The following is a 21355-nucleotide window of genomic DNA, read 5'->3' on the forward strand; positions in this document are numbered from 1 at the left end:
ACTACCAGGTATCAAAACGCTGTAGGCAGCAGCAGATTCTCATGGTCACGTCTGAACAGGAACTTCAGACGCTTGTTCAAACGCAGATGTGGCACCTCTGTGCTCTGTTGGGCAGGAAGGACAGAGCATTCCTCAAACTGGCTGGGCTCGCTGACCAGTTTGCCGGTTTAAATAAAGTTCAGTTGCCCAAGCCTCCAATTTTGGAGGTTCAGCTTTGAAAATAAACTCGGGAGCAAATCCTAATTTCACAGTAAAGAAACAATTCCAGGGAGGTGTTTTATGTTTTTTTTAACCCACCAAATACTCACTTTACTTTTCTCCTGTTAAGAGAAATCCTAACACAGGCATGGTTACTTTGAAAAGAAAACAAACATCATACAGCACACAAGGAAGCAGATGCACTGTCGTGTTGGAGGAACTTTGTTCTAAGACTTTCCCAGATCTCCAGCTGGTGCAGCTAAGGATGGACCTATGTTACATTTCAAAGATAAGCCAAAAATCTTGCAGCACCCCTTCCACAAACTATCATCTTGGAACAAGAGATGCTTTGGGATATGCACTAGTGGAAGTTACTAACTAGATCAACCTGCACTCCCACTACAGGCACCTTAATTATGAAAATCACTCTTGAGCTAGAGGATTCAGGCAGAACCTTCTTACGCTTGGTCTTCATTTTTTTTTTTTTTCTTTTTAATTGAAACAGCATCTCATGTCTGTAAAACCTACTACAAGCATGTATTTTCCAAGATAAACTAAAGAGAAGAACTGTTTATTGCAACTATCATTACCCTGTTGCAATTGGCAGGAGCCAGACCACAAAAGCCTCATGCTATACCATTTGTAACGAGGTCCCTGGAGCCATCATTGTTTTATTAATCTCTTTAGCCAGCTAATTGTAGGAGCACATTCTACAACTTGTAAAGCAACAAATTGAGATTTTGCTCTTTTTCATGCTCTGTACTCATCCCTCTATAGCAACCCTTATAGATGCCTATTACCGAAATAACTGCTTCTCTTGCCCCAGGAAACAGCCTCAGCCGATACCCAGACAGGACTCAATTCCTCATTAACAGAGCTCGTTAAGTTTTGCTCCTCAGGGAGGGTTCATAAATTCTTTGCACTTGCAGTGCATTTAATACTGGCCTGTGCTGGGCTCAGAGTAGTTAGTGGATGATGCTAAACCCAGAATTACATTTTTGAGACCCAGCTTAGATGCAGCTAAGCATATTTTTTGCTCCTGGACAACTCCTCCCTCCCCCTTTTGGATTCATACGTAACAGGTATGATTACTGTATTATCAATACATTGATGGGTTTTGCTTTAGCTATTGCTGTGTGGAAACAGTAGCTGGTTTCCTTTTCCCCCTATGCAAATTGTGATGCTCCATGTGGATGCAGCAGACAATGTAGCCCAAGTCAAGTCATAACCCAAAACATCGATGATTTTAACATTCAGAAAGGTCCCTGTTTACAGAGATGTATAGAATTAATGTCCATAAGTTCCCTTTAGGGGAAGAAAAAAAAAAAAAAAAAAGGGCATTGCTATGGCTGGGCACTGTCCTTTGGGAAAACAAATTTACTGCTGAGAGGACAGCAGTGCATTATTTCTTTTTAGTCTTTCCAGAAGACTAAGGAGATCTGTGGAAGCTCCTCACATGGGAAACCAGAGTATGATTCCATACCAAGTCCTCCCTTTACAAGGACATTGAACACCATCTTCCTTAGTTCAAGGAACCAGCATCAAGTCACCGGAAACAAACTGGAGAACCTTCACCAACCTCCAAAAGGTTCACAAGGAATGGCATGTGTATGCTTTTGAGGAAAAAAAAAAAAAAAAAAAAAAGGAATTACAAACTAGGACATGGATCATTCTTCATGTAATTCATGCTGGGAGAAACACACAGAGAAAGAAACCAAGCAGACAAAGAGACAACAGCAGTGCAGCACGCCTAAAACTTTAATCTTTGTTTTGAAAGAGTACAGAGTTGAAAGTGACACTTTATTCTCCTTCCCACCTTCCCATTCTCTATCCCATCGCTTCCTAAGTTCTCCCTAAAAGGAAATATTTCTTTGTTGATTAGTTTGACTTCCCTTCAAGTAAGGCATACCTGTTAATCTCCAAAAGTAGGCCCCAATTCAGTAAAAACACTTGCACATACACTTCACTTTAGTCCACTCCCATTCATGGCAACATTTAAGTGTACATACTTGAATGCTGTTTTGAATAGGGACGTTTTTACTTAACCAAAGATGGGGGTGGGGAGGGGTGTATATTCATGTGGTCTTAACGGGGGAGGGGAGGGAGGCGGGGAGGACACAGAACATACATCATCTTGTTCCCAATTTAAAGGTAATTTTAGCAGCAGTCAGGGACTGACGCATTGGTAAAATCTTAAGCAGCAGCTTAACCACAGAAGTGTGTAGCAGTAAGAAATCCAGTGACATTTTAAAAAGGGTAGCTCTGAAATCACTGCTGAATGCCAATTAAAGCAGCTTCATGAGGTCAGTCAGACTTCTAAGTTTAAACACCCTCTGCTCCTAATGCCATTAAGCAAACACTCTTCTTCAATTACAATTATATAAAGGGAGGGACTGGCAAGACAATACAAAAAAGTAAAATATCAAGAATGGGAAAAGCTACAGAGTTCAGAAAACAGGATTCTGGAAAATTAAAGTGTTTGTATTTTATTTTACATTGTGGGCTTTCACGTTTTATCCCTTTGAAATATGTTTAATTTTAAATTAATAAAGATCATAAACTAATAAACTGCTATGTTCTTTAAACAGACATAATAAAAATTCAGACATTATACCACAGGATCCATCATTTAAATATCCCAATAATAGAACAGTTAAAGTGATGCTGGCTAATGTGAGGATAAAATGCCTACATAAAAGATGTCGTGGCTCTAAGTAAAAGTGTGGATTAGAGGAGAATTGAGAGTGAAGCAGGTGATGCTTTAGTCTGAATCTGAACTGTCTTGCTTGTTGGTATGGTACTGGCTGACTGCTTCTTCCAAAGGAGCCATTGTGCCATCCGGCCGCACTCCCATTGGTTTTATAAGCTCATCTCTGTAAGAGATTTAAAAAAAAAGAATATATATTAGCATATGCACACATATCAATTCACATGTGTATAATACAGTCACATACAGTACATGCTTTAATACATAATGAGCCTTTAAAAGGAAGTTATTTCTGCTAAAGCCCTCTGTTTTGAAGAAAGAGGAACAAAAAACCTTCCAAAATAGGTGGGAGGGGAAGAGCCAGACAGATAAAGACTTCATTCATGTAGGCCAAACCTACTTAGGCAATTAAAGACACCATGAAAAGTCAGTGCCTAATAGGCTCAAGACAAGGAGCAGGTTCACTGTTTTAGATACACAAACTAGCTTTCCTTCTAAGAGTTCTCTGACTGCCGTTTCTTCCTAAAATTTCACCTGCCATGCTGGCCAATATATGCCCAGGCAATTAAAACAATGATTTGATAGATATTCATCTTGTTGAAGGAAATAAGTCGGTTACGAGAACAGACTCTGCCTACACCACTACTAGGGGTGTGTAAGTACTTGTTGATTCATTTAAAAAAAGCTGACTGATTCTAATACTATTGCTTTTGTTTGTGGCAGTTTAATTACAGGATTGACAGCCATTTTAATCTCTTCAAAGCTCCACAGGCCTCTCAGCAGCTAATCCAATTATATCTACTCCACAAGCTACAGCCTCATCTAAGAGATGATTAATTATTGATTAAGCCAATCAAAAAGTATTAGCAAAGATTTATTTAATCCTTACTTTTTATCACCTCATTTATACGTGGATTATGGCAAAAGCTGTAAGGGCAAAGATAACATTTTGATTTTCTGTTGAAAAAAAAATAATGGGGAATACCTCTAAATATTCAGGAGTCACCTTAAATAAAGGAGCCAAGGCTTGATGTCAATTTACCCCTCACTTTAAAGGAAGCCCAGTAAAACTGCTGATTTAACACACATATACTACCCTCCCAAGCCACAGACAATAAAACACTCATCACTCAATGATGTGGCATTTCACCAGCTCTCTGCCTGGTCTGCGCTACTACCTTTGCTGAAAAAAGGGACAGGAATTGCTTGTACGCAGCTGGCAATCTAACCTTAATACAACCATAGGAACAGCAAGAAAGGCAACATGTGAATTATATGGCATGCGTATGCTCCGCATTGTACAGTCAAGCAGCAGCTGAATTAAGTCTCCAAGAGTCTTTCTGCTCAGGAAGAGCAGAGACCAGCAAGAGAAATGCAGCTATTTGCGCAGATGTGGCAATCAGATAATACAGTGATGAGCTCATAGATCCCACTGCCTGTGGCATTTCAAAACATGAGAAACTGGACCTGGCGAAACTGCTGCAGTTTGGCTAACCAGCTCTGGGTGGGGAGCTGGCAGCCAGGGAAGGAGGTTTGTAATGACCACAGTTGAAGAGCACGGGCCAGACTCTGCCCCTGTGTGTGTGTGTAAGAGTAGGATCTATCTTTAAATAGACTGGAGATAGCTTGCCATACTTGAGGACTGACAGCAAGTCCTCTTCCTTCAGGCAATGTGATCTATAGTATGCAGATTCTGCCCAAACGAGAGCACTCTTAAGTTTTCAAGTACCTGCTGGAGCTGCATGCGAGAAGAGATCAAAAGAATACTTGAAACCAGATTCGAAAGGGCTCAAAAAATGAAGACTGCAGATGTAGTGTCTGAACAGGACCAGAACCTTCCCTGCCTGCTGCAGGGGTCCTCCAAAGGCAAAGCCAGAGTGCTTTGGAGTTGCATCTAATAGCAAAGACTTTTTTCACAGGAAACCCCCCTATACATCTAAGGGTTTTTTTGGCTTTTAAACTTTAAACACTGTAATACAAAACAAGTGTCCTTCGAAATTTGTAATCAGTCTTGCAACAATTCTTCAGTGCCACTTACTCAAGTTCAAGCCTCAGTAGTCATCTAATACACTTACTTTTGGAGAAGAATAACCTGAAGAGTAAGTCCTTGCTCATATTTTTTAAGTCCTAGAAGTAAAAACATAGCCACAAAGAACAAAATCACCTTTGCTTGCCTTCTAAGCTGAGAGGATCTTAGATTTTGTTTCAAAAAACAGACCGCATACTCTTAGGTTGCAACATTTAACATTGCAGCCAGAAATCATAGAATCACATCATTTACTAGTAATTTACAATCTATTATTGGTAATAAATAAATTATAATGGCTAGTAAAGGATAAAGAAACAGTTGAAGAAAAAGGAAAGAGAAACATGGGAAAACAAGGTCCCAAGGTCCCCTTCTATGGGGATCTCCCTCTCCGCACATAAGAATACTTATAAGATATCTGTGAATATTGGCAAGAAGTTCTATTTCATCATTTGTCACTTATAAAGAAATAGCTCTTTCTCTTCAACTTCCTCTTCATGCTTCATTTTTACATCCTGCTACATATACTCCAGAACTTGTTCTTTCTCTGTATTAGGAGGCTGAACTCCATACATCCTTCCTCAGACAAATGCTACCCAGTAAAACTGAACTGTATGAAGACAGAAGTATTCTAGGCCACCAAAAGAAGATGGAGGAGGAGAAGCAGGGATCAGCCTATTTTTCTCCTAACCATAATCTAGTCCTAAAATGGTATAAAACATGGCATCCTTTCATCAGTGAATACTTGATTGCAAGCTCTGAACACTACACAAGCTTACTGCTGTTTTTCAAAGAGGACAAATACAGAGGGAGACAAATGAAAAGATCTGGGCTGCCTACAAACCTAGCTTCAGAATTTTGGAACAACTATCTGCTAAATAACAGAATTTTGGGTAGAAGTGCAAGAGGCATCACTCAGCTAACTTCAGTAGCACACAAGAGCCCACAGAGCTGATCCTCACCTGGTATGAACGGTCGCAGCTCTGCCAGCCTCAGCTATTTGCCCATTTAGCTCTGGCTGCTTAGAGACCTACACAGCTTTGACAAGTTGGGTCAGCTGAGGATGTGCTTCCTGTTTAAGGTGAGATACAAGGTGGCAAGGGAAGCACCAGAAACTGGCACGTATAGCCTCAGAAGACAGCTCACTATCCAGAAACCAGATGTTTATGGTACATCTACAGGGCAGAACAGCGATCGCTTCAGCCCAGTAGGTGGCAGCGGGAATACTTCTGCATCCATGAAGACATATACAAGTACACAGTGTGCATATTTATAGATATTTGAACATCCTTATGTGACCTCTCATATACTCAAATACACCTCCCTGCAACATTCATTTTTCTAATGCAAACAAAGCATTCTATTCAAGTGTACTTAGAAACACACCATAATTAAACAGTTGGTAAAATGCATTCTCTTCTTCCACTTCCAGATCTCCCAAGAGTCCCTTCAAATATATCTATACAAGTTCTAGCTTCCTGCTTGCCATTTAGCTTGATAACGACTCAAAAATCATTCTCTTGTTTTGAAGGGTAACTCTTTCTTTTCTGCTCTATGTGCTATAGGGCAGTATTGACACATGGAATTAATGACGGTGTCTGTAATGAAACAGCCATCATGTAAACACCAGTCTGCTCCTTTGATAAAATGGCATGTTAGGGACCTATTCACCTCCTTATAATTGAGTACCACATAATAGTTCCGATCCTTTCATGTAACATTACTTTGTTCTATGATTAGAAAGGGAAGGAAAAAAAAAAATCTACGTAACATTGCCTTCTTCATTCATCCTATGATTAATTTTGTGTTTTTAATGAGTATGGTTGCTTATTTAGACAGGTTCTCTTACATACTCGTTTTGCTGACTTCTGTTCAATGTACAACAAAACCCAAGCTGTGATAATTGGAGACCATTTCATCAGCAAAAGGATTCTTGCTATTAATGCAAGGTTGGCTTGGAAAAAGCATCCTGACATTTTAAATTACTCAATTAATACACAATTCTACCTACCATTTATAATAGAAAAAATGTTAGCATTTTTTCCAGACATTTTAATTAACACGGAGTATTTCCAATACTCTATGATATAAACAGACAGAATATTATACAATGCTGATTTAAGGTGGCTAACTTGGTATTTTGAAAAAACGAAAGGTTGAGTTAAATCTTTTTGCAGATTTGGGGAGTTTTTCAAAGATCAAAGGTGTGCATCACATATAGAAGACACTGATTTACAGTCACCAAACAATTCTCAGTGAATCAACAAGATAGTATTGACCCTTACTGCAGACGAAGCCTGTGGAGTTACTTCAGGGCCAAGTTCAGGCATCCAGCAAACTATCTAAGTAACATCTACATCTCCCAAGAGCTGCAGTAATCAAGATTTTTCATCTTCATTTACACTTATACTTTTTTTATATTTTTTAATATATAAATGTATATAAAGATTTTAAAAAGTAATCTCATTCAGCCAAATTTGAGGAAAATATTAATTTCTACAAAAGCTTCTGTAGAACCCAAGTCTATGTTAAATATTAGAGCAGGGGAAATGGGTTCACAAACAATATTCAGCTTTCCTCCATACATTTTGATAAAACAAAACTGAGTGATTCATTTTAATTTAGCCTTGTCGATGGTAAATTACCCCATGAAGAGGCCTAAACACCAACAACCTAACAGAATAGAAAAACTATGGAAGTAAGACCTGAAATGACCAAAAGCATGGGTCAGTTTTACATCACCTCAAAGCAGTTTCAATTCTTCAGTGCCAATGCTGAAAATAAAGAGAAACCTGGAGAGCAAAAATCCACTGGCATCTTATGGAACAAGGGAGAAAATGCCACTTTATTACTTATAGTTTCAATAAACCTGTACAAAGGGTACAGTGTAAACAGTTAGCAGCCATTAATGAAGGCTGTAGCTTTCCAATGAAGTAGTATTGTTTTGCAAATTTGTCTTCTGAGCTCAATCCATCATCAGGTTAACTTTTCAAAAATGATACAGAGCCAGTCAAAGCCAAATCTAGAACACCCCAGTGACGGACTGGCCTGATTATCCTCATCAGTCAGAAAGGGAAGCAAGTTTGTCAGTCCTTCAACTTTTTTTTTTTTTCCCAGACCTCTCTCCAGTAAAAGCATGCTAGCTCTTTAAAGCTTAGCTTCCATTTCTGGGACAATACGAGTATACTAAGCAAACTGGTTTTGCTGTACATCCCACAAGTCCACTCTAAGCTCTTGTTCAAGTTACACAGATAAAGTTACATAAAATCATTCAAGATTAGAAGGAGTTGTTGGTTCCCAGTCCAACTTCCTCCCCTCTTATAAGCAAAGCACTGCACCAAACTGAGACTGCTCAGTTCATGGTACATGTCCCCTCCTACAGTGACAACAACAAAGACCAGCAGAAGTAGGAAACCTGCCACCAGCAGTCTGCCTCAAAGCAAGATTAAAAAACCCAGAATCAGCTGAAGACTCCTATCAAAGCAACCTCTGGTTTAAATTTGTAGGTTACAAACCCAGGGGAAAGAAGTGCATTCTACTGGTAGATTTAAGTCTCTGAAAACTCCCAGCACCGAAGGGCTCAAGCTGGAGGCAGAAGTGTTCAATTCCAAAAACATGGAGGGACTCCCACTACTATCAGCATGCTACTAACTCACTCTTCTTGTATACAAGACTGGCAGCTTCCCATCTTATTTAACATCTGCAAAACCCACAATTGCACTCAATTACATTCACTAAAAACATCCCACAGCCTCCCAAAACTGAGTCTTACTTTCTTTTTCCTTCCTGCCAGCATTCCACCCCCCCCAATTTTCAGTAAAACAAAAAGGGTGGGAAGAACAGTCAAGTGATTTTATTCATGTTATCACAGCACCTAAAGGGGTCACATCAATAACACTGTCCCACAGTAATCACGATACTAAAAACCAAACAAACAAACACCTTACAACAAAAGAGAGTCTCAGCCCTGAAGAGTGCAGTCTAAGTACTATAGAAGAAACTGCAGGTGGATGTGACTGACACAGAAAGCCCAAGGTAAAAGTAACGCTACCGGCCAGGAGGATAAGTAGTGACGCAGGGCACCAGCTGCTTAGTTATTGTCAGTTCCTAGCAGGCAACACAGCAGGTGTCTCCAATCCTCCAAACTGAAAAGGCTCTTATGCTACAGTAACGCCATTTGGACTTTTTGTGTAACTGCTACAGTGATAGCGACTGACTTGTCTTCAGTCTTACTCTATCTCCGGTCTCAATCCTCCTTTTAAAAAAGTTTTAGACTGTTCAGTCATTTTGTTGTGGTACCCCTAACGCTCAGCATCTTAATTCTCTAGCTTACATAGCAATCATTCCATTTTACATAGTAGTTCAATTCAGATTACATGTGCGTTGCATTTTCTTCTCTTTATTAAAAAGACTGTAAAATACTACACTTGCTTTCCATGCAAATAATGTGAAAAAGTATCCAATTACTTCACTGACAGTCTCAGATCAGTTGTTCCGAGATCCTTCCCTGCTTTCGCTCCCACTTAAAATTCAGTCTTTGTCAGCTAATATAAAATCCAGATTCTCCCATATCTTTTGCTGTATTCCTAATCTTTAATAGAGATGTAAAAATACTTGGTTTGCTGAATTTCTCTCAATAGATCTTGTTATTTGAATATCTACAGACTCTCACAAAACACAAATGCACTTCCAGCTGCTGAGTTTTCCCACTTTTGAAGAATGATCCACTTATATATTTACCTAAATTATTACCGCTCAGTTCAATGGTAAATTAGTATTACCTTAAGTGTTCCTCAAGAATGTAAAACTTTGCTTACACAGAAAACAAACTACAAGCAATCACTCCAATATGGCTATAAGTATGGTGGAAGAAAAACCAGCAAATTCGAGGCATAGTGAGTGAAAGACAAAAAAAGCTATCACTAACAGCACAGGTCTGTTCCCTTTTTGTATGTAGAAAGTTATAAAATAAAAATAATCAATAATGTACACCTTTATGTCACAGTAAGTACCACTTTCTTTTATGCCATTATCTCAGTCATTTAAAACAAACTATAAAGGCTCATTTGTAATCCAGTTCACACTTATTCTAATAAATCCACAATAATTCTTAATTGTAAAGTCCTTTTTAATTGCTCTATTATATAATCTATTGCTTCTGGTGACAACTATTTTCACACCATATTTATTCTTCATATAAGCAGCAGACATAAGTAGTTACCGTAAGATGCTGCTTGTTGACTTGGGGAAAATGAGTACACTTGCCTTGGGCTTGGGTTGTGTCCCATACTTTAAAAGGAGAAATTCTTTTCGTTATTATCAGCCTATCCATTTAGGAGGCAGGTCCCCTCACCACCAGATCTTCCTGATTCTGTCCAATCCTCTCCAAAAGAGGTTTCCTCTGAAGTCCTGTTACATATCACTCTTCTTTGAAGAGCTAAACTTTTTTCTCTGCAGTTAAAGTGGTCCTAATCCTGCAAAGAAGTTGATTATAGCACTATTTTGAAGCAGTAGACCTTAGTAAGGAGCCAGGATATGAGCTGCCTCCTTCAAGAGCAGCTATAATACAATACCTGGAAAGTTTATCAAACATGTTGACAAGCTTCATAGCTTCATATTCTTTTTGTTCTTCTGTCATTTCATCCATCGGATTGGGCATTGGTTCTTCTAAGTGACCAGTGATAAGGTTAATGCTGGAGGTGGAAAAACAATACAGTTTACATTTCTATAGAAATATGTATGTAAATTGTCTATCTTCTTGATAGGAGGAAAGAGGAACACACTAACAGAAACCAAGACTAACACTGTCTGAACTGCACATGAAAGTTTTTACTATAAATAGCCAACATTCATATTCATACCTTTTTTGTAGCCTTTCCCCGTGAATCTTGATATTATCTTGTTGATTCACTGCATTAATTTCTTGTTAGCTACTCAGAAATGCACATTCTACTGGTACTCGTTATGTTATAACCCATACACAAGCAGTTTGAAAGCAAGGGAATAATGATGGTAATAATGACAATGTAATTAGTAATAATGACATAGATGGGGAACAGAATGACAGATACGTGTTTGCAATTAATGCTGTACAGGCTTAATTTAAAAAAATATAGACAGGTCCCAGCTACATTTTCTTATTCATGAAGAACCATTGAATTAGTTTACTATTCACCTCCCATGACGACTTTTGCTCAAACCAAATTAAGGTTACTTTGAGAATTTACAATGCCAGTTATTTTCACTGTTAAAACAAGTGAATGGCAATGCAGAAGTGGTAAGTAACAAAAGCAGGTAAGTATTTTTAAAGAACACTTTCAGGGCAAGTTACCTTTTCAAGCAGTTTAATCACAAACATTTAATAGCAATACAGAAAATGATGCATAAAGCAACGGACAATTGCCTTCAATATTTCATTTAAGTGTCAGCTTTTATAACTAAATAGATGTCATATGAATATAACTGAATGTTAGGCTTTTGAAAGAAGAGCAGAGACAAAAGAACAAGAAAAAAAAAATCCTGAGTGCAGAAATGAAAAAGAAACCTCCTGTTTTAGAGTTCTTTTCTTAACATAGAAGCAATATAATTCCTGTAACTTCTCCTACATTTAATCCTGTCTTCCATTTGCATTCCTTAATAAGAATCTTCCAGTGAGCCGCAACCCCCTGCCATATACCTAATCATGTCTGTGTAATTCAAGGAAAACAGAGTAAAGCGGAAAAATAACATGCTTCAGATGCCCACTATCAACAATTTCAGAACCTACTTAAAATGTCATCAAATCATAGATGTAACATGACAAATGGAAACTTTTAACACCAAATCAATTACAGTTAATAAAAATCAACAGACAGAGCTTCTATATGATCACTAAATGCTTCAAACAAGTATATTGGATTCCTGAGGTGTGACTTCTACAAAAGTTATTTTGCTCCTTCTGCATTTACCTATATGACTTAATTGATTCTTTAGGAAAATTTTAGTACCAGGCAATCTGACTGAAACTAGACTTACTGGTTTGTTCCTTTTCTACAAAGTCATGCTTAAAACCTTAAGCCACATTTGACACCTTTATTTTCTCTGTTACAGAGATATACCCCACAAACAATAGTTAGTAGTTTGGCAACTTCATGCCAGTTCCTGGAAAATCTGGGGCAAAAGCCATCCTTGCTAAATTTGTTACTATATTTTTTTTTCTAAAATTTGCTCAATTTGTTCAAAAATCTCTTTTCATACTTTAATTTTAAATAGTTTTTCAGACTCATAGTCTGTAAAGAAAGGGTCCCAGCTGAGACCTCCCTCAAACTTCCTCATAGTTACAATGATACAAAGAATTCGTTTAGCTTTTTTGCTACGGACTTGTCCCCTCTCTCTGCCTACTTACGTCTCAACCATCTAATGACCATATACATACTGCAGGCTTCCAGCTTTTGATGAACCTGTGAAGAAGGTTCTCTTTATTCTTAATGCCTCCAGTAAGCTGCTATTCAAAACCTTTTTGGCCTGCTTTGTTACTCTTCTACAGTATCGCCTCCAATAGCCTCCTTTACTCTCATTTAACAATTCCAGCTTTTTAAGTATCCATTTAAATGGAGAACACACATGTACTCTGAATCTCTAATATACATCTTGAAACTGCTCCTAGACCATCCACAAACATTTCTCATTTTTGTTCCTTATTTCTTTTTGAAAAGTTTTCATTTTTACATAGTTCCCCTTACTGAAGTTAAATCATTCTCATAGCGATTTTTTTGTTTGGCTGGTTGGTTTTTTTGCAGCCATCTGACTATATGATGGTCACTATTAGAGGCTGGTTTCTCAATAATTAGACCATGAAGTCAACAGGATACAGCAGTTAATATAAGCACAGGTAAACCCAAAACTGGCCTCTCCAGAAAAGGTGAAACAAAAAAAATTATGTCAAAACATCTAAATTGCAACAGGATATGCAGAATTGAAAACAATACTATACTTTGGCTTTGCAGATTTGTATTCTTCTGTATCCGTATCTTCATCATCTGAGTACCAATGATCTCCTCTTCCTCCTGCTAGCAGTCCCCTTGCTGCCAGCAACCCTGCCGCGTTACCGTAGCCTGTATATTTTAACAAGCTGTCAACTGCAGAGTGATAGAGAAAATTATTCAGCTATATTCAGCTACAAAATAAAACACAGCATAGTGTTAAAAGAATCGAGAGTTACAGCAAGAGGCAAATATATTAATTACGGCAAGACCTTATATAAAAGGGAGAAGTAGTAATTTTTACCTCTCTCTTTACAAAGAACAAAAAGGAATTCTGCTGCAATTTGCTTTACTCCAAGGTCAACATGTGTCATAAGGCGCACAAGCTTGTTTCTCACTGTTGTGCCAACTTCTGGACGATTTGATACATCTCTTAACGGTGGCAATACCTAGCAGCACAAAAAAAAGGAAAACCAGCATAGAATGCATGGGAATACCTATCCAGTCCTTGCAGAAACACACACAGTCAACAGAACAAGAAAATACTGTAAGCTCTGCTCCTTGGAAAAAAGGAATAAAATCAACCCAACTATGCTTGCTTGCATTAGTAATGACTCTTGCTTCTTAACATACTCAGGCCTTCTGGTCTGCCATCCTGGGCAGAATAGTAGTCAGTCCCAAACACAGACTTTAAAAAACCAGACAACTATTAGGAGTTTAAGAGCACAAATGAGTGTCCCAAAATAATTGGCCTAACAGGCAGCGGTAACCTGGTGTTCTTTGTTTCTTCTGTTTTGCTCAAATATCTGGCAAAAACACTAAAAATACCAGCTTAAGGAAACTTACAATATTAACATGATGTGTAATTTATACAGAACAATGAATATGCTTACAGTGAAAAAAAGGAAACTAAGTCACACTGCAAGTCCTACTACCATGAATTTCAAAAATTGGCTCTATGTGTATAGAGCAAATGCATACTTCTCCCAGAAAACTCTCTTTTAAAAGCTGAAGCTAAGTTTCAGAAAGAATGTGGAGAAAACACTATTTAACATTTCCTCAAACACTATTTTCTCATTAAATGTCACTCATATTGTTAACTTCAACCCTCAAGAAAGGCAGGAGGTGCCTGAAATATGGCTGGTTTTGCAACCTAACTTCTGCCTCCTTGTGCATATGCATTCAGACTCAAAACCTACATTGATTTTTTCACATTCACAGGATATCATATGATCTGCAAACAAATCTGGGCCATAATATGAAATATTTAATAGCCTGAAGACTCCCATAAGAATTATGGATCTTCAATGTTTTACTAGGGAATGAAACCAAAGATGTCACTGATTGTCATAAGAAATTGCAGGTCCTTTGTATTCTAGGTGGCTAATGTAAAAATGTCATGTTCTGTGCAAAATTACTGCACAATTACTACTGAAATTGGACTCACTGGGAACCGATACTTAAACAAATGAATGCTACAGTATTCACTACTTTGAAAAAAACAGACCCTGTCTTTCTCAAACTAACTATTCAAACAATTAGCAAAAATATTTTACTTTGTCCCTGCTTACTTTCCCCAATGGGGATAGTACCATGACTGCCATTTCACAGAGTGTTGTAAGAATGAATTAATGTTTTTAGAATATTCTAATACTAATACAGTGATGAGTGCCATAGGACAGTCCATGAGGAAATTAATCATTCTGTCTTCAGATCAGAATTTGAATAGTGCACAAAAAATAAAGCCTCAGGACAACACTTAACAATGAGCATAACTCAAAATAGCAAACATCCGGTCATGCAGTTAGCAGCATCCATCCATTCTGTGCACTATATGAGGCAGTGGTCCTGTGGTAAGTGACAGCATGCAATTATATCCTGACACCTAGACACCGTGATGTTGTAAAAACATGCAAACTTCATTTTCTAGCTTCTGAACATTTGACTCTGCAGCTCTTTTTTTTTTTTTTTTTTTTTTTTTTTTGTTAACTTAACAGATTAGAAGAGTATCCTAGGAAAGAACTACTGTAAACAAAAACAATAAACACCAAGAATGAGTTTCTTAAATTTCTCATAACCACTTTTCTGGTACAGATGAAAGAAGCAGAAAATGCATACAAAATGTGCTCTTTTCCATTATAAACTCCGTTTATGAATTCAGGCACAGCTTTGATCTGGGAGCAGCACCTAAGCTGCAACCCAAAAATCACTGCAGCTTAGGAAAAAGAACATTTCTCAGGTGGTTTCAGCTGTCTCTCCCGTGCTGATCTTCTAACTTTTATCCACTCAGCTTAAGGGAAAACAGCAGAACAAAAAGAAAACACCGCACCCAACCACCAAGCCATAGAGATCCTTTAGATCTTTAAGCATGGCATGGAAATCTTTTTTCCTGTAAAAAGCCTACCCACGGTCTGTACTGTATTAAACAGCTCTTTTAAGAGACCAAGTGATGAAGTGTGCCTCTGTTCAGGGACAGAGTTTTACTCTGACAGAACAGCTGATGCACACTACTGGGTACACAAATTTCAGTTCCAATGACGCCTGCCTGCTGAAGGTCAAACTAAAGCTCAGGCAGAAACCCTCAAAACACCTGTAGCCTCACTGGCTACCACAAAGCTTTGCAAAGTTATTAACTGCACTGAAATTTTTTTGATATGCTGCATGTAAGGGGACAGACCTCACTGAGTTCTTTGCCCCTGTGTCACATGATCCATGGTGACCCACATTAACACAGCTTTACAATACCCCTAATGTTATTTAACAGCTCTACAAAATGTATCATGGAACTTAAGCCAGAATATCTATTGATTTACATGACGGAAAAAAATATTTCTATAGCTGACAGTTGTCAGAGACCTAACAGAAAAAAATACTGCAGAGAACTTTGTGGGTAATTTAATACAAAACCATTCATACTTTTAAAGTATCAGTGTCTTGCACTGATGTACAAACCTCAGAAGGTTTATCATTAGCTTCATATTCAAATTTTGATGAATGTTTTACTTACCTGAGCTTTGATAAACTTCCTGATATTCCTATGAGTTCGGCAGCATTCAGTTAATAAACTGAGAACTGGAGTCAGACCTTCTCTATAGCTGCTTCCCTAAAATAAAACCAAATACAAATAAAATATTTTTAAGAGCAAATTTTCCTTTTCAAATCTTACGAACCCTTCAATAAAGTCCTGTATGACAGCCAGAACATGACCTTTACATAGATACATAGAACAAAGAGCCAGACATTCAACCTCACACACACACAAGCAAGTACACTTCAGATAGTCACAGGAATTTGTTCTCAATTTTGAGGTGTTTCACAATCTAGAAGCAAGGACATCCATATTTGTGCTAAATACTGTGTGAAAGGTTTGTAAGAAGCTTTACATATGTGCACTTTTTGCTTTAAGGAAAGAGGCCCCTGTTGTGAAGAATCTTTGCAGTCCATACCTTGTCTATTCTTTTCTCCATGAAATCCAGTAAAATTTGAATTGCTCCCATATTCATACCATTGTATTTTATATCTGTTTCCTCTTGGGATGACGGACTAATAAGAACATCCAAGCAAGAAACGGGAACATTGCTTAAGAGGTTGATTGCATTGCTGAAACAGATTATAAAAATTAATTATTTGTCTGGAAGGAAGAATTAAAACCAGAGTACAACTCACCATAAACTGTTTGTACAACTGCAACCAAAAAGAGGCCATGCAACTCAAACAATGCTTTATTTTCTACTCCCTGGGTTTTAAAGAAGGTGGCATGCATTATCGCCTGAGTGCTGGCTCTTGGAACAAACAAGGAAAAAGAAAGACAAAAGCTCCAAAAGCTACACTGCAGCAGTGCATTATTACTTCCAGCCCCCACAGCACCCTATCCCGTAGATAAGGCACAGCTTCCAGCAGTGTGTTACAGCAGCTGATCTTGCAGGACAGCAGGGGGAACTCTCACATCGATTTGCAGCTGTCAGAGCTTTTTCCTCCTTGAAACGTAAAACATTTTACAACACACCCATATTACCGTCATTAATGTGACAAAGTGCACCACAGAAAACATTTCCTCCTCCTATAACAGTGGGATGTGGTGGCAATTTCTCAGGTCCCCTGAAATATTTTCATTTTTACTTAGCTTACAGTATGTAGGAAATCCAGAAGGCTTTTAACACATTAAAAAAAGATTCAGGCTTATTTACCAAGCGCTACCTTTCAATAACTGGCAGTCTTTGCATTCTACAGAGCACAAAGAGGAGCGCTTCCCAAATATCCCTTAAGTGATTTAAATTAGACCACAAGGTCCCTCTCTCTTCTTTAATGGAGTAAGATGGAACTTACTCTGCAAGGGTCTCTTTTGTGGTACACATCCCTTGAGTTTGCTACCTATCCTGTTCTCATTATACAGACTTGCATTTGTAATCTTCCTGAATACGGGGCTAAATTACACAGATGCTGCAAAAATTAGAATTCTGTCATTATTTCTGCTGATGCCCAACAAAACTTATAAACGGATATATTTAGAAATACTACAGAACTATTTAGGCTTACATATACAGACCTCAAAGCTATCAACAAAACTATGAGCACGGATGTTTCAAGGACTGGTGAAGTGTTCCAAGAATAGAGAAAACTGTTCAAGCAACTTCATTTAACACTTTTAATAATACCTACTTAGAAGCTGCCCTCAGTCTTTATGTTATTAATACAATTCTAACCAAGAATCAGTAAAAGAGAAAGCAAATCATGGCAATCAAACGTAACAGGATTTCTAACAAACATGCTGGTTTTGGTCTGATCAGACTGGGTGGCTGTTCCACATTGTGCCATCTCCCTTTTGCTCTTTTAGCAATTGAAATTCAGACAACTTCTACTTTTTGGAAAGCTTGTTCTCTTTGTTTTGTTTCTAATTCCTGCTTAAGATATGTCTTTTATATCATGGAACTTATTCCTCTCCAATAATTCAGGAACAGTCAGAAACAAAACAGACTGCAATGCAACAAAAATTTGGTGGCTTCATGCCTTTCATCAAAAGTTCTCTTTTTACCAGTTTCTTATTAAACAACCAAGTTCCCAAACACCTACAAAATTAATTTTCTGGATCACTGTGTCTGAGCTATTCTTTTCAATAAATGAAGCCCGGCTTTCTGATCTTTGTCACTCCACTGACAGTTTTATTTGTGGTAGAGGAGTGTATGAAATTCTCCAGCTACCAGGAAGTCAGTGACTATGCACAGATCTGCACAATAGTGTTTGCATTCCTACTCCAGGGGGTAGAAATACTGTGTATATTACTCTCCCCTTTTCGGCTTCCTAGAGATCATTAATCACTGGGACATGACATCCACCCACTCATGCTCCCAGCCCCCTCCTGATATGCAAATTCAGAAGCAAAGGCCTATTTAGAGCTGCTGAATGCCTTGATTAAAACCTTGTTAGTGGGCAAAAATGGCACTCACTCTTAATATGTGGTGCTTTAAGCTGTCCATATTCAAACGTTAAGTAATGACATGACAGAACCACAATAATGACAACAATACCAGGTACTAAATTAGTTAAGATATTTTTATAGGTAACTTCAGCTTATTTATTAGAAATAGAGTCACACTGACAATCAGTACATCACAGCTCAGGGCATGTATCCAACACCTGATGCTCACATAAAATAAATATTCAGCTTACACATTCAGAGCGCAAGCATTCATACAATGTGCTTTAACAGCCTGTCTGAACCCTTCATTTAAGCATCTCGCATTCTGCAGATTTACAAACTTTGAGAAGTGCAAGTGATGAGCAATTCTAAGAAATATACTTATGCCTCCCTGATGCTTCATAAAGTTTATTCTGCATTCAACACTGCTTGTATTTTATTCCTTTTTTAACATTAGTTTTGTAATTGCCTTACTGATAGGCTCCATGTGGAAAGCAGAGCGAGAAGTTGCACTCTGCTCTCCAACTCACACCTCATCTCTAGCAATAAAGATTGCACAGTCAAAGTCCAGCATGCTGAACAGCCCAAACGACGACACAGCCTCATGTTTTTAGCTATGCTATGTTAGCTATAGACCACTAACACAAGTTTACTCATTCATTATTGAAGCTCCTGTCAGGAATGAAGGTTTTGCTTGACCAAATACATCAGGGGACTGAAGTGGGGCCCTCTGATCCAGGCTCCTGATCCCTCGGAGGATTTGCAGGGCCATTACTTCTGACTATACCTTTTCTATTCCAGAGCTGCCTTCCAATGAATAGTCTTGGTGGAAAAGCATATTAAATTATTCAGCTTTTATTGCATCCTGTAGCAAAGACAAAACCTAGGTTCTGCAAACGGGCTGAAATATTTGAATCACAAAAGTCAAAACCTGTGCAGTGCTCTTCTAGCACATCAAAAAAACCCCGAGTATGACATAAATCAAGACTGAATACTACATGCAGCAATACTACACTTGCATTCTTTCTTCTATCAACTTGAGCTAAACAAACCAGCTACAGTTGGCTAACAGAGGGAGAAAGTTGTTTTCCCAGCATAACAGGAAGACTGATGCAGTGCTGATGGAGACAGGGAAATAACTGAAGTGACACAAGGCAGTGATAACCATCCTTATTTCTTTTCTGCTTCCACCTCTCAGAATTATGGAGAATCCTTGCCTTGACTTGGTGTCTCCATAAGGTCCATGTGGGCAAGATCTCCACACAAAATATCCCTTCTGACTGAAAAAAGCAAGTACAGAAATCACACCGATACTACGCATTCTCCACAGCTGCTTACTTCTATATGTAAAGCCCTTTTTGGATCTCATCTGCAAGTGTTTGCAAAAGCTAAAACCAAAAGAACCTGCATAACATGCATCAAAAGCTAAAACCAAAAGAACCTGCATAACATGCATCCTTTTGCAGTAGCACAAGATTATTAAATTTTACAGGGCGATTAGACTAGTCAGATTCCTGGAAAAGGAAACAGAACATGTTTTCACAGAAACAGCATCAGCTGTATAATAATTCACCAAAATATCAGGCAGTCTTGCTGGCTATGTACAAACCTAAATGCTAAAGGCCGATCTCTGTCTTCTTTAGTTGTTGAATTTATCCAAATCTGTTCCATTTTCCCAGCAGTGGGGAACGTATTCCCACCAGTCCCTCCCTTAAAGGAGGATGAGAGTGCAAAACATCCACCATAAGCAGCAGCAAAGAGAAACCACTGACTGCCTTTTAGGACACACTCAGCACTAACTTTAGTCATGGCAACTACTGTGGCAGTATCCTAAATTATTCCAAACTAGTCTGCGCCAACTGAGAAGGGCTCTGATGTAGGATTTCAGTGTTCACCTACTAAGACTGTTGATCTCTAAAAGCTTTGCAAGATTTTAATCAAGTTCATTTAACACTTTCAAGATTGCTGGGTGTGAAAAGCTATATCCTTCTTCCTGGAGACTGCTGGTTCAGAAGATCTTCAAAAGATCCTACACTTAGATATACGGACATCTCTGAAGAAGAAAACAGCAACACTAATTTTCAATGCTGAGAGATAACATGGGGTAGTGTTTGAAGCTACCATACTGTCAGGCCCCATGAACAGCTGACCTACTTGGATAAAAGTAAGGGTGTCACAGAAAAAAAAAACTGTAATACTGAACAGAGAACCACCACCTCACTAAAAATAGTCTGAATTTTGATTTAATTATTGGCTGCAAATACGTAACAAACAGTTGGGTGCAGGACTGAGGGAAAAAGAACCAACGCACCTAAAACTACAAGATGATTCAGTTATCTTTAAAAAAAAAAAAACCAAACCAAAAAACCCCAAACCATCATTACCAGGGAACTGGTATTTGTACTTCTAATAAAGCTGCCTAGAACTATTGGAGATAAAATATCAACTTGTTACTTCTATCCCAATCCATCAGAATTGCAAAAGTTACATACAAAAATCTCAAAATGCAGTTTATCCATCAGCTTCTGTGCAAAACAACAGAAGTTGCATTCCACTCCAATTTGCACTGCCCCTAGAACTTCCATATGTATTTTCATCCTCAGTTACACACACACAAAACAGATTTCAAAAAGGTCAGCTTCATTATTATTGATCAAAAATAACAATCATGCTAGCCACTTTCCCTCTGGAATAGTGGACATGCTTAAACAATATTTCAGGCAAACAGCTTTCACCAAAAAGATTAATAATATTTTACTCAAAATTCATAGCTTTCATTGTTTCCCAGATTTCCACTTTAGATTTTAGGCAAAGTAATTTTTTTTTCCTATTTTCTTAAAAAATAAATAACCTTCTAAAAGATTGGTTCTGCAATTCTACCAACCTGTGCAACTCTTCAGTTTTGTCTTCAGTAGGGCCCGTGGTTAATAAGCAGTGTCGAAGGATGGCAGCCATGTAACGAAATTGATGAGATTCAGTCTATATAAATATAAATTATGAAGATATTTTTTCATTTTGAAGATTGCAAGTGGGGGTTTCAGGTCACT

The 21355-nt window shown here is 38.1% G+C and overlaps 1 protein-coding gene across 2 annotated transcripts in view; it reads right to left on the reverse strand.

Moving 5' to 3' along the window:
* Nucleotides 1-1957: 1957 nt before the first annotated feature.
* RIC8B (RIC8 guanine nucleotide exchange factor B) overlaps nucleotides 1958-21355 on the reverse strand; it is a 37557-nt gene continuing 18159 nt past the window's right edge. The window contains exons 4-11 of one of the 2 annotated variants that reach the window (XR_012830909.1): nucleotides 21193-21287; nucleotides 16339-16492; nucleotides 15900-15995; nucleotides 13197-13341; nucleotides 12904-13048; nucleotides 10505-10624; nucleotides 10197-10405; nucleotides 3034-3071 (exon numbers count right to left, since the gene is read on the reverse strand). Coding sequence is in view for 1 of the 2 variants with exons in the window: in XM_075706870.1 (XP_075562985.1) it covers nucleotides 2960-3071; nucleotides 10505-10624; nucleotides 12904-13048; nucleotides 13197-13341; nucleotides 15900-15995; nucleotides 16339-16492; nucleotides 21193-21287 (867 nt within the window). In the remaining variant the exon portion in view is untranslated. Of the gene's footprint in view, nucleotides 3072-10196; nucleotides 10406-10504; nucleotides 10625-12903; nucleotides 13049-13196; nucleotides 13342-15899; nucleotides 15996-16338; nucleotides 16493-21192; nucleotides 21288-21355 lie in introns of both variants that reach the window. The other variant, XM_075706870.1, reaches the window with a different exon arrangement.

This window comes from Pelecanus crispus, chromosome 1 (genome assembly GCF_030463565.1).
Source record: "Pelecanus crispus isolate bPelCri1 chromosome 1, bPelCri1.pri, whole genome shotgun sequence".
NCBI classification, from domain to species: Eukaryota; Metazoa; Chordata; class Aves; order Pelecaniformes; family Pelecanidae; genus Pelecanus; species Pelecanus crispus.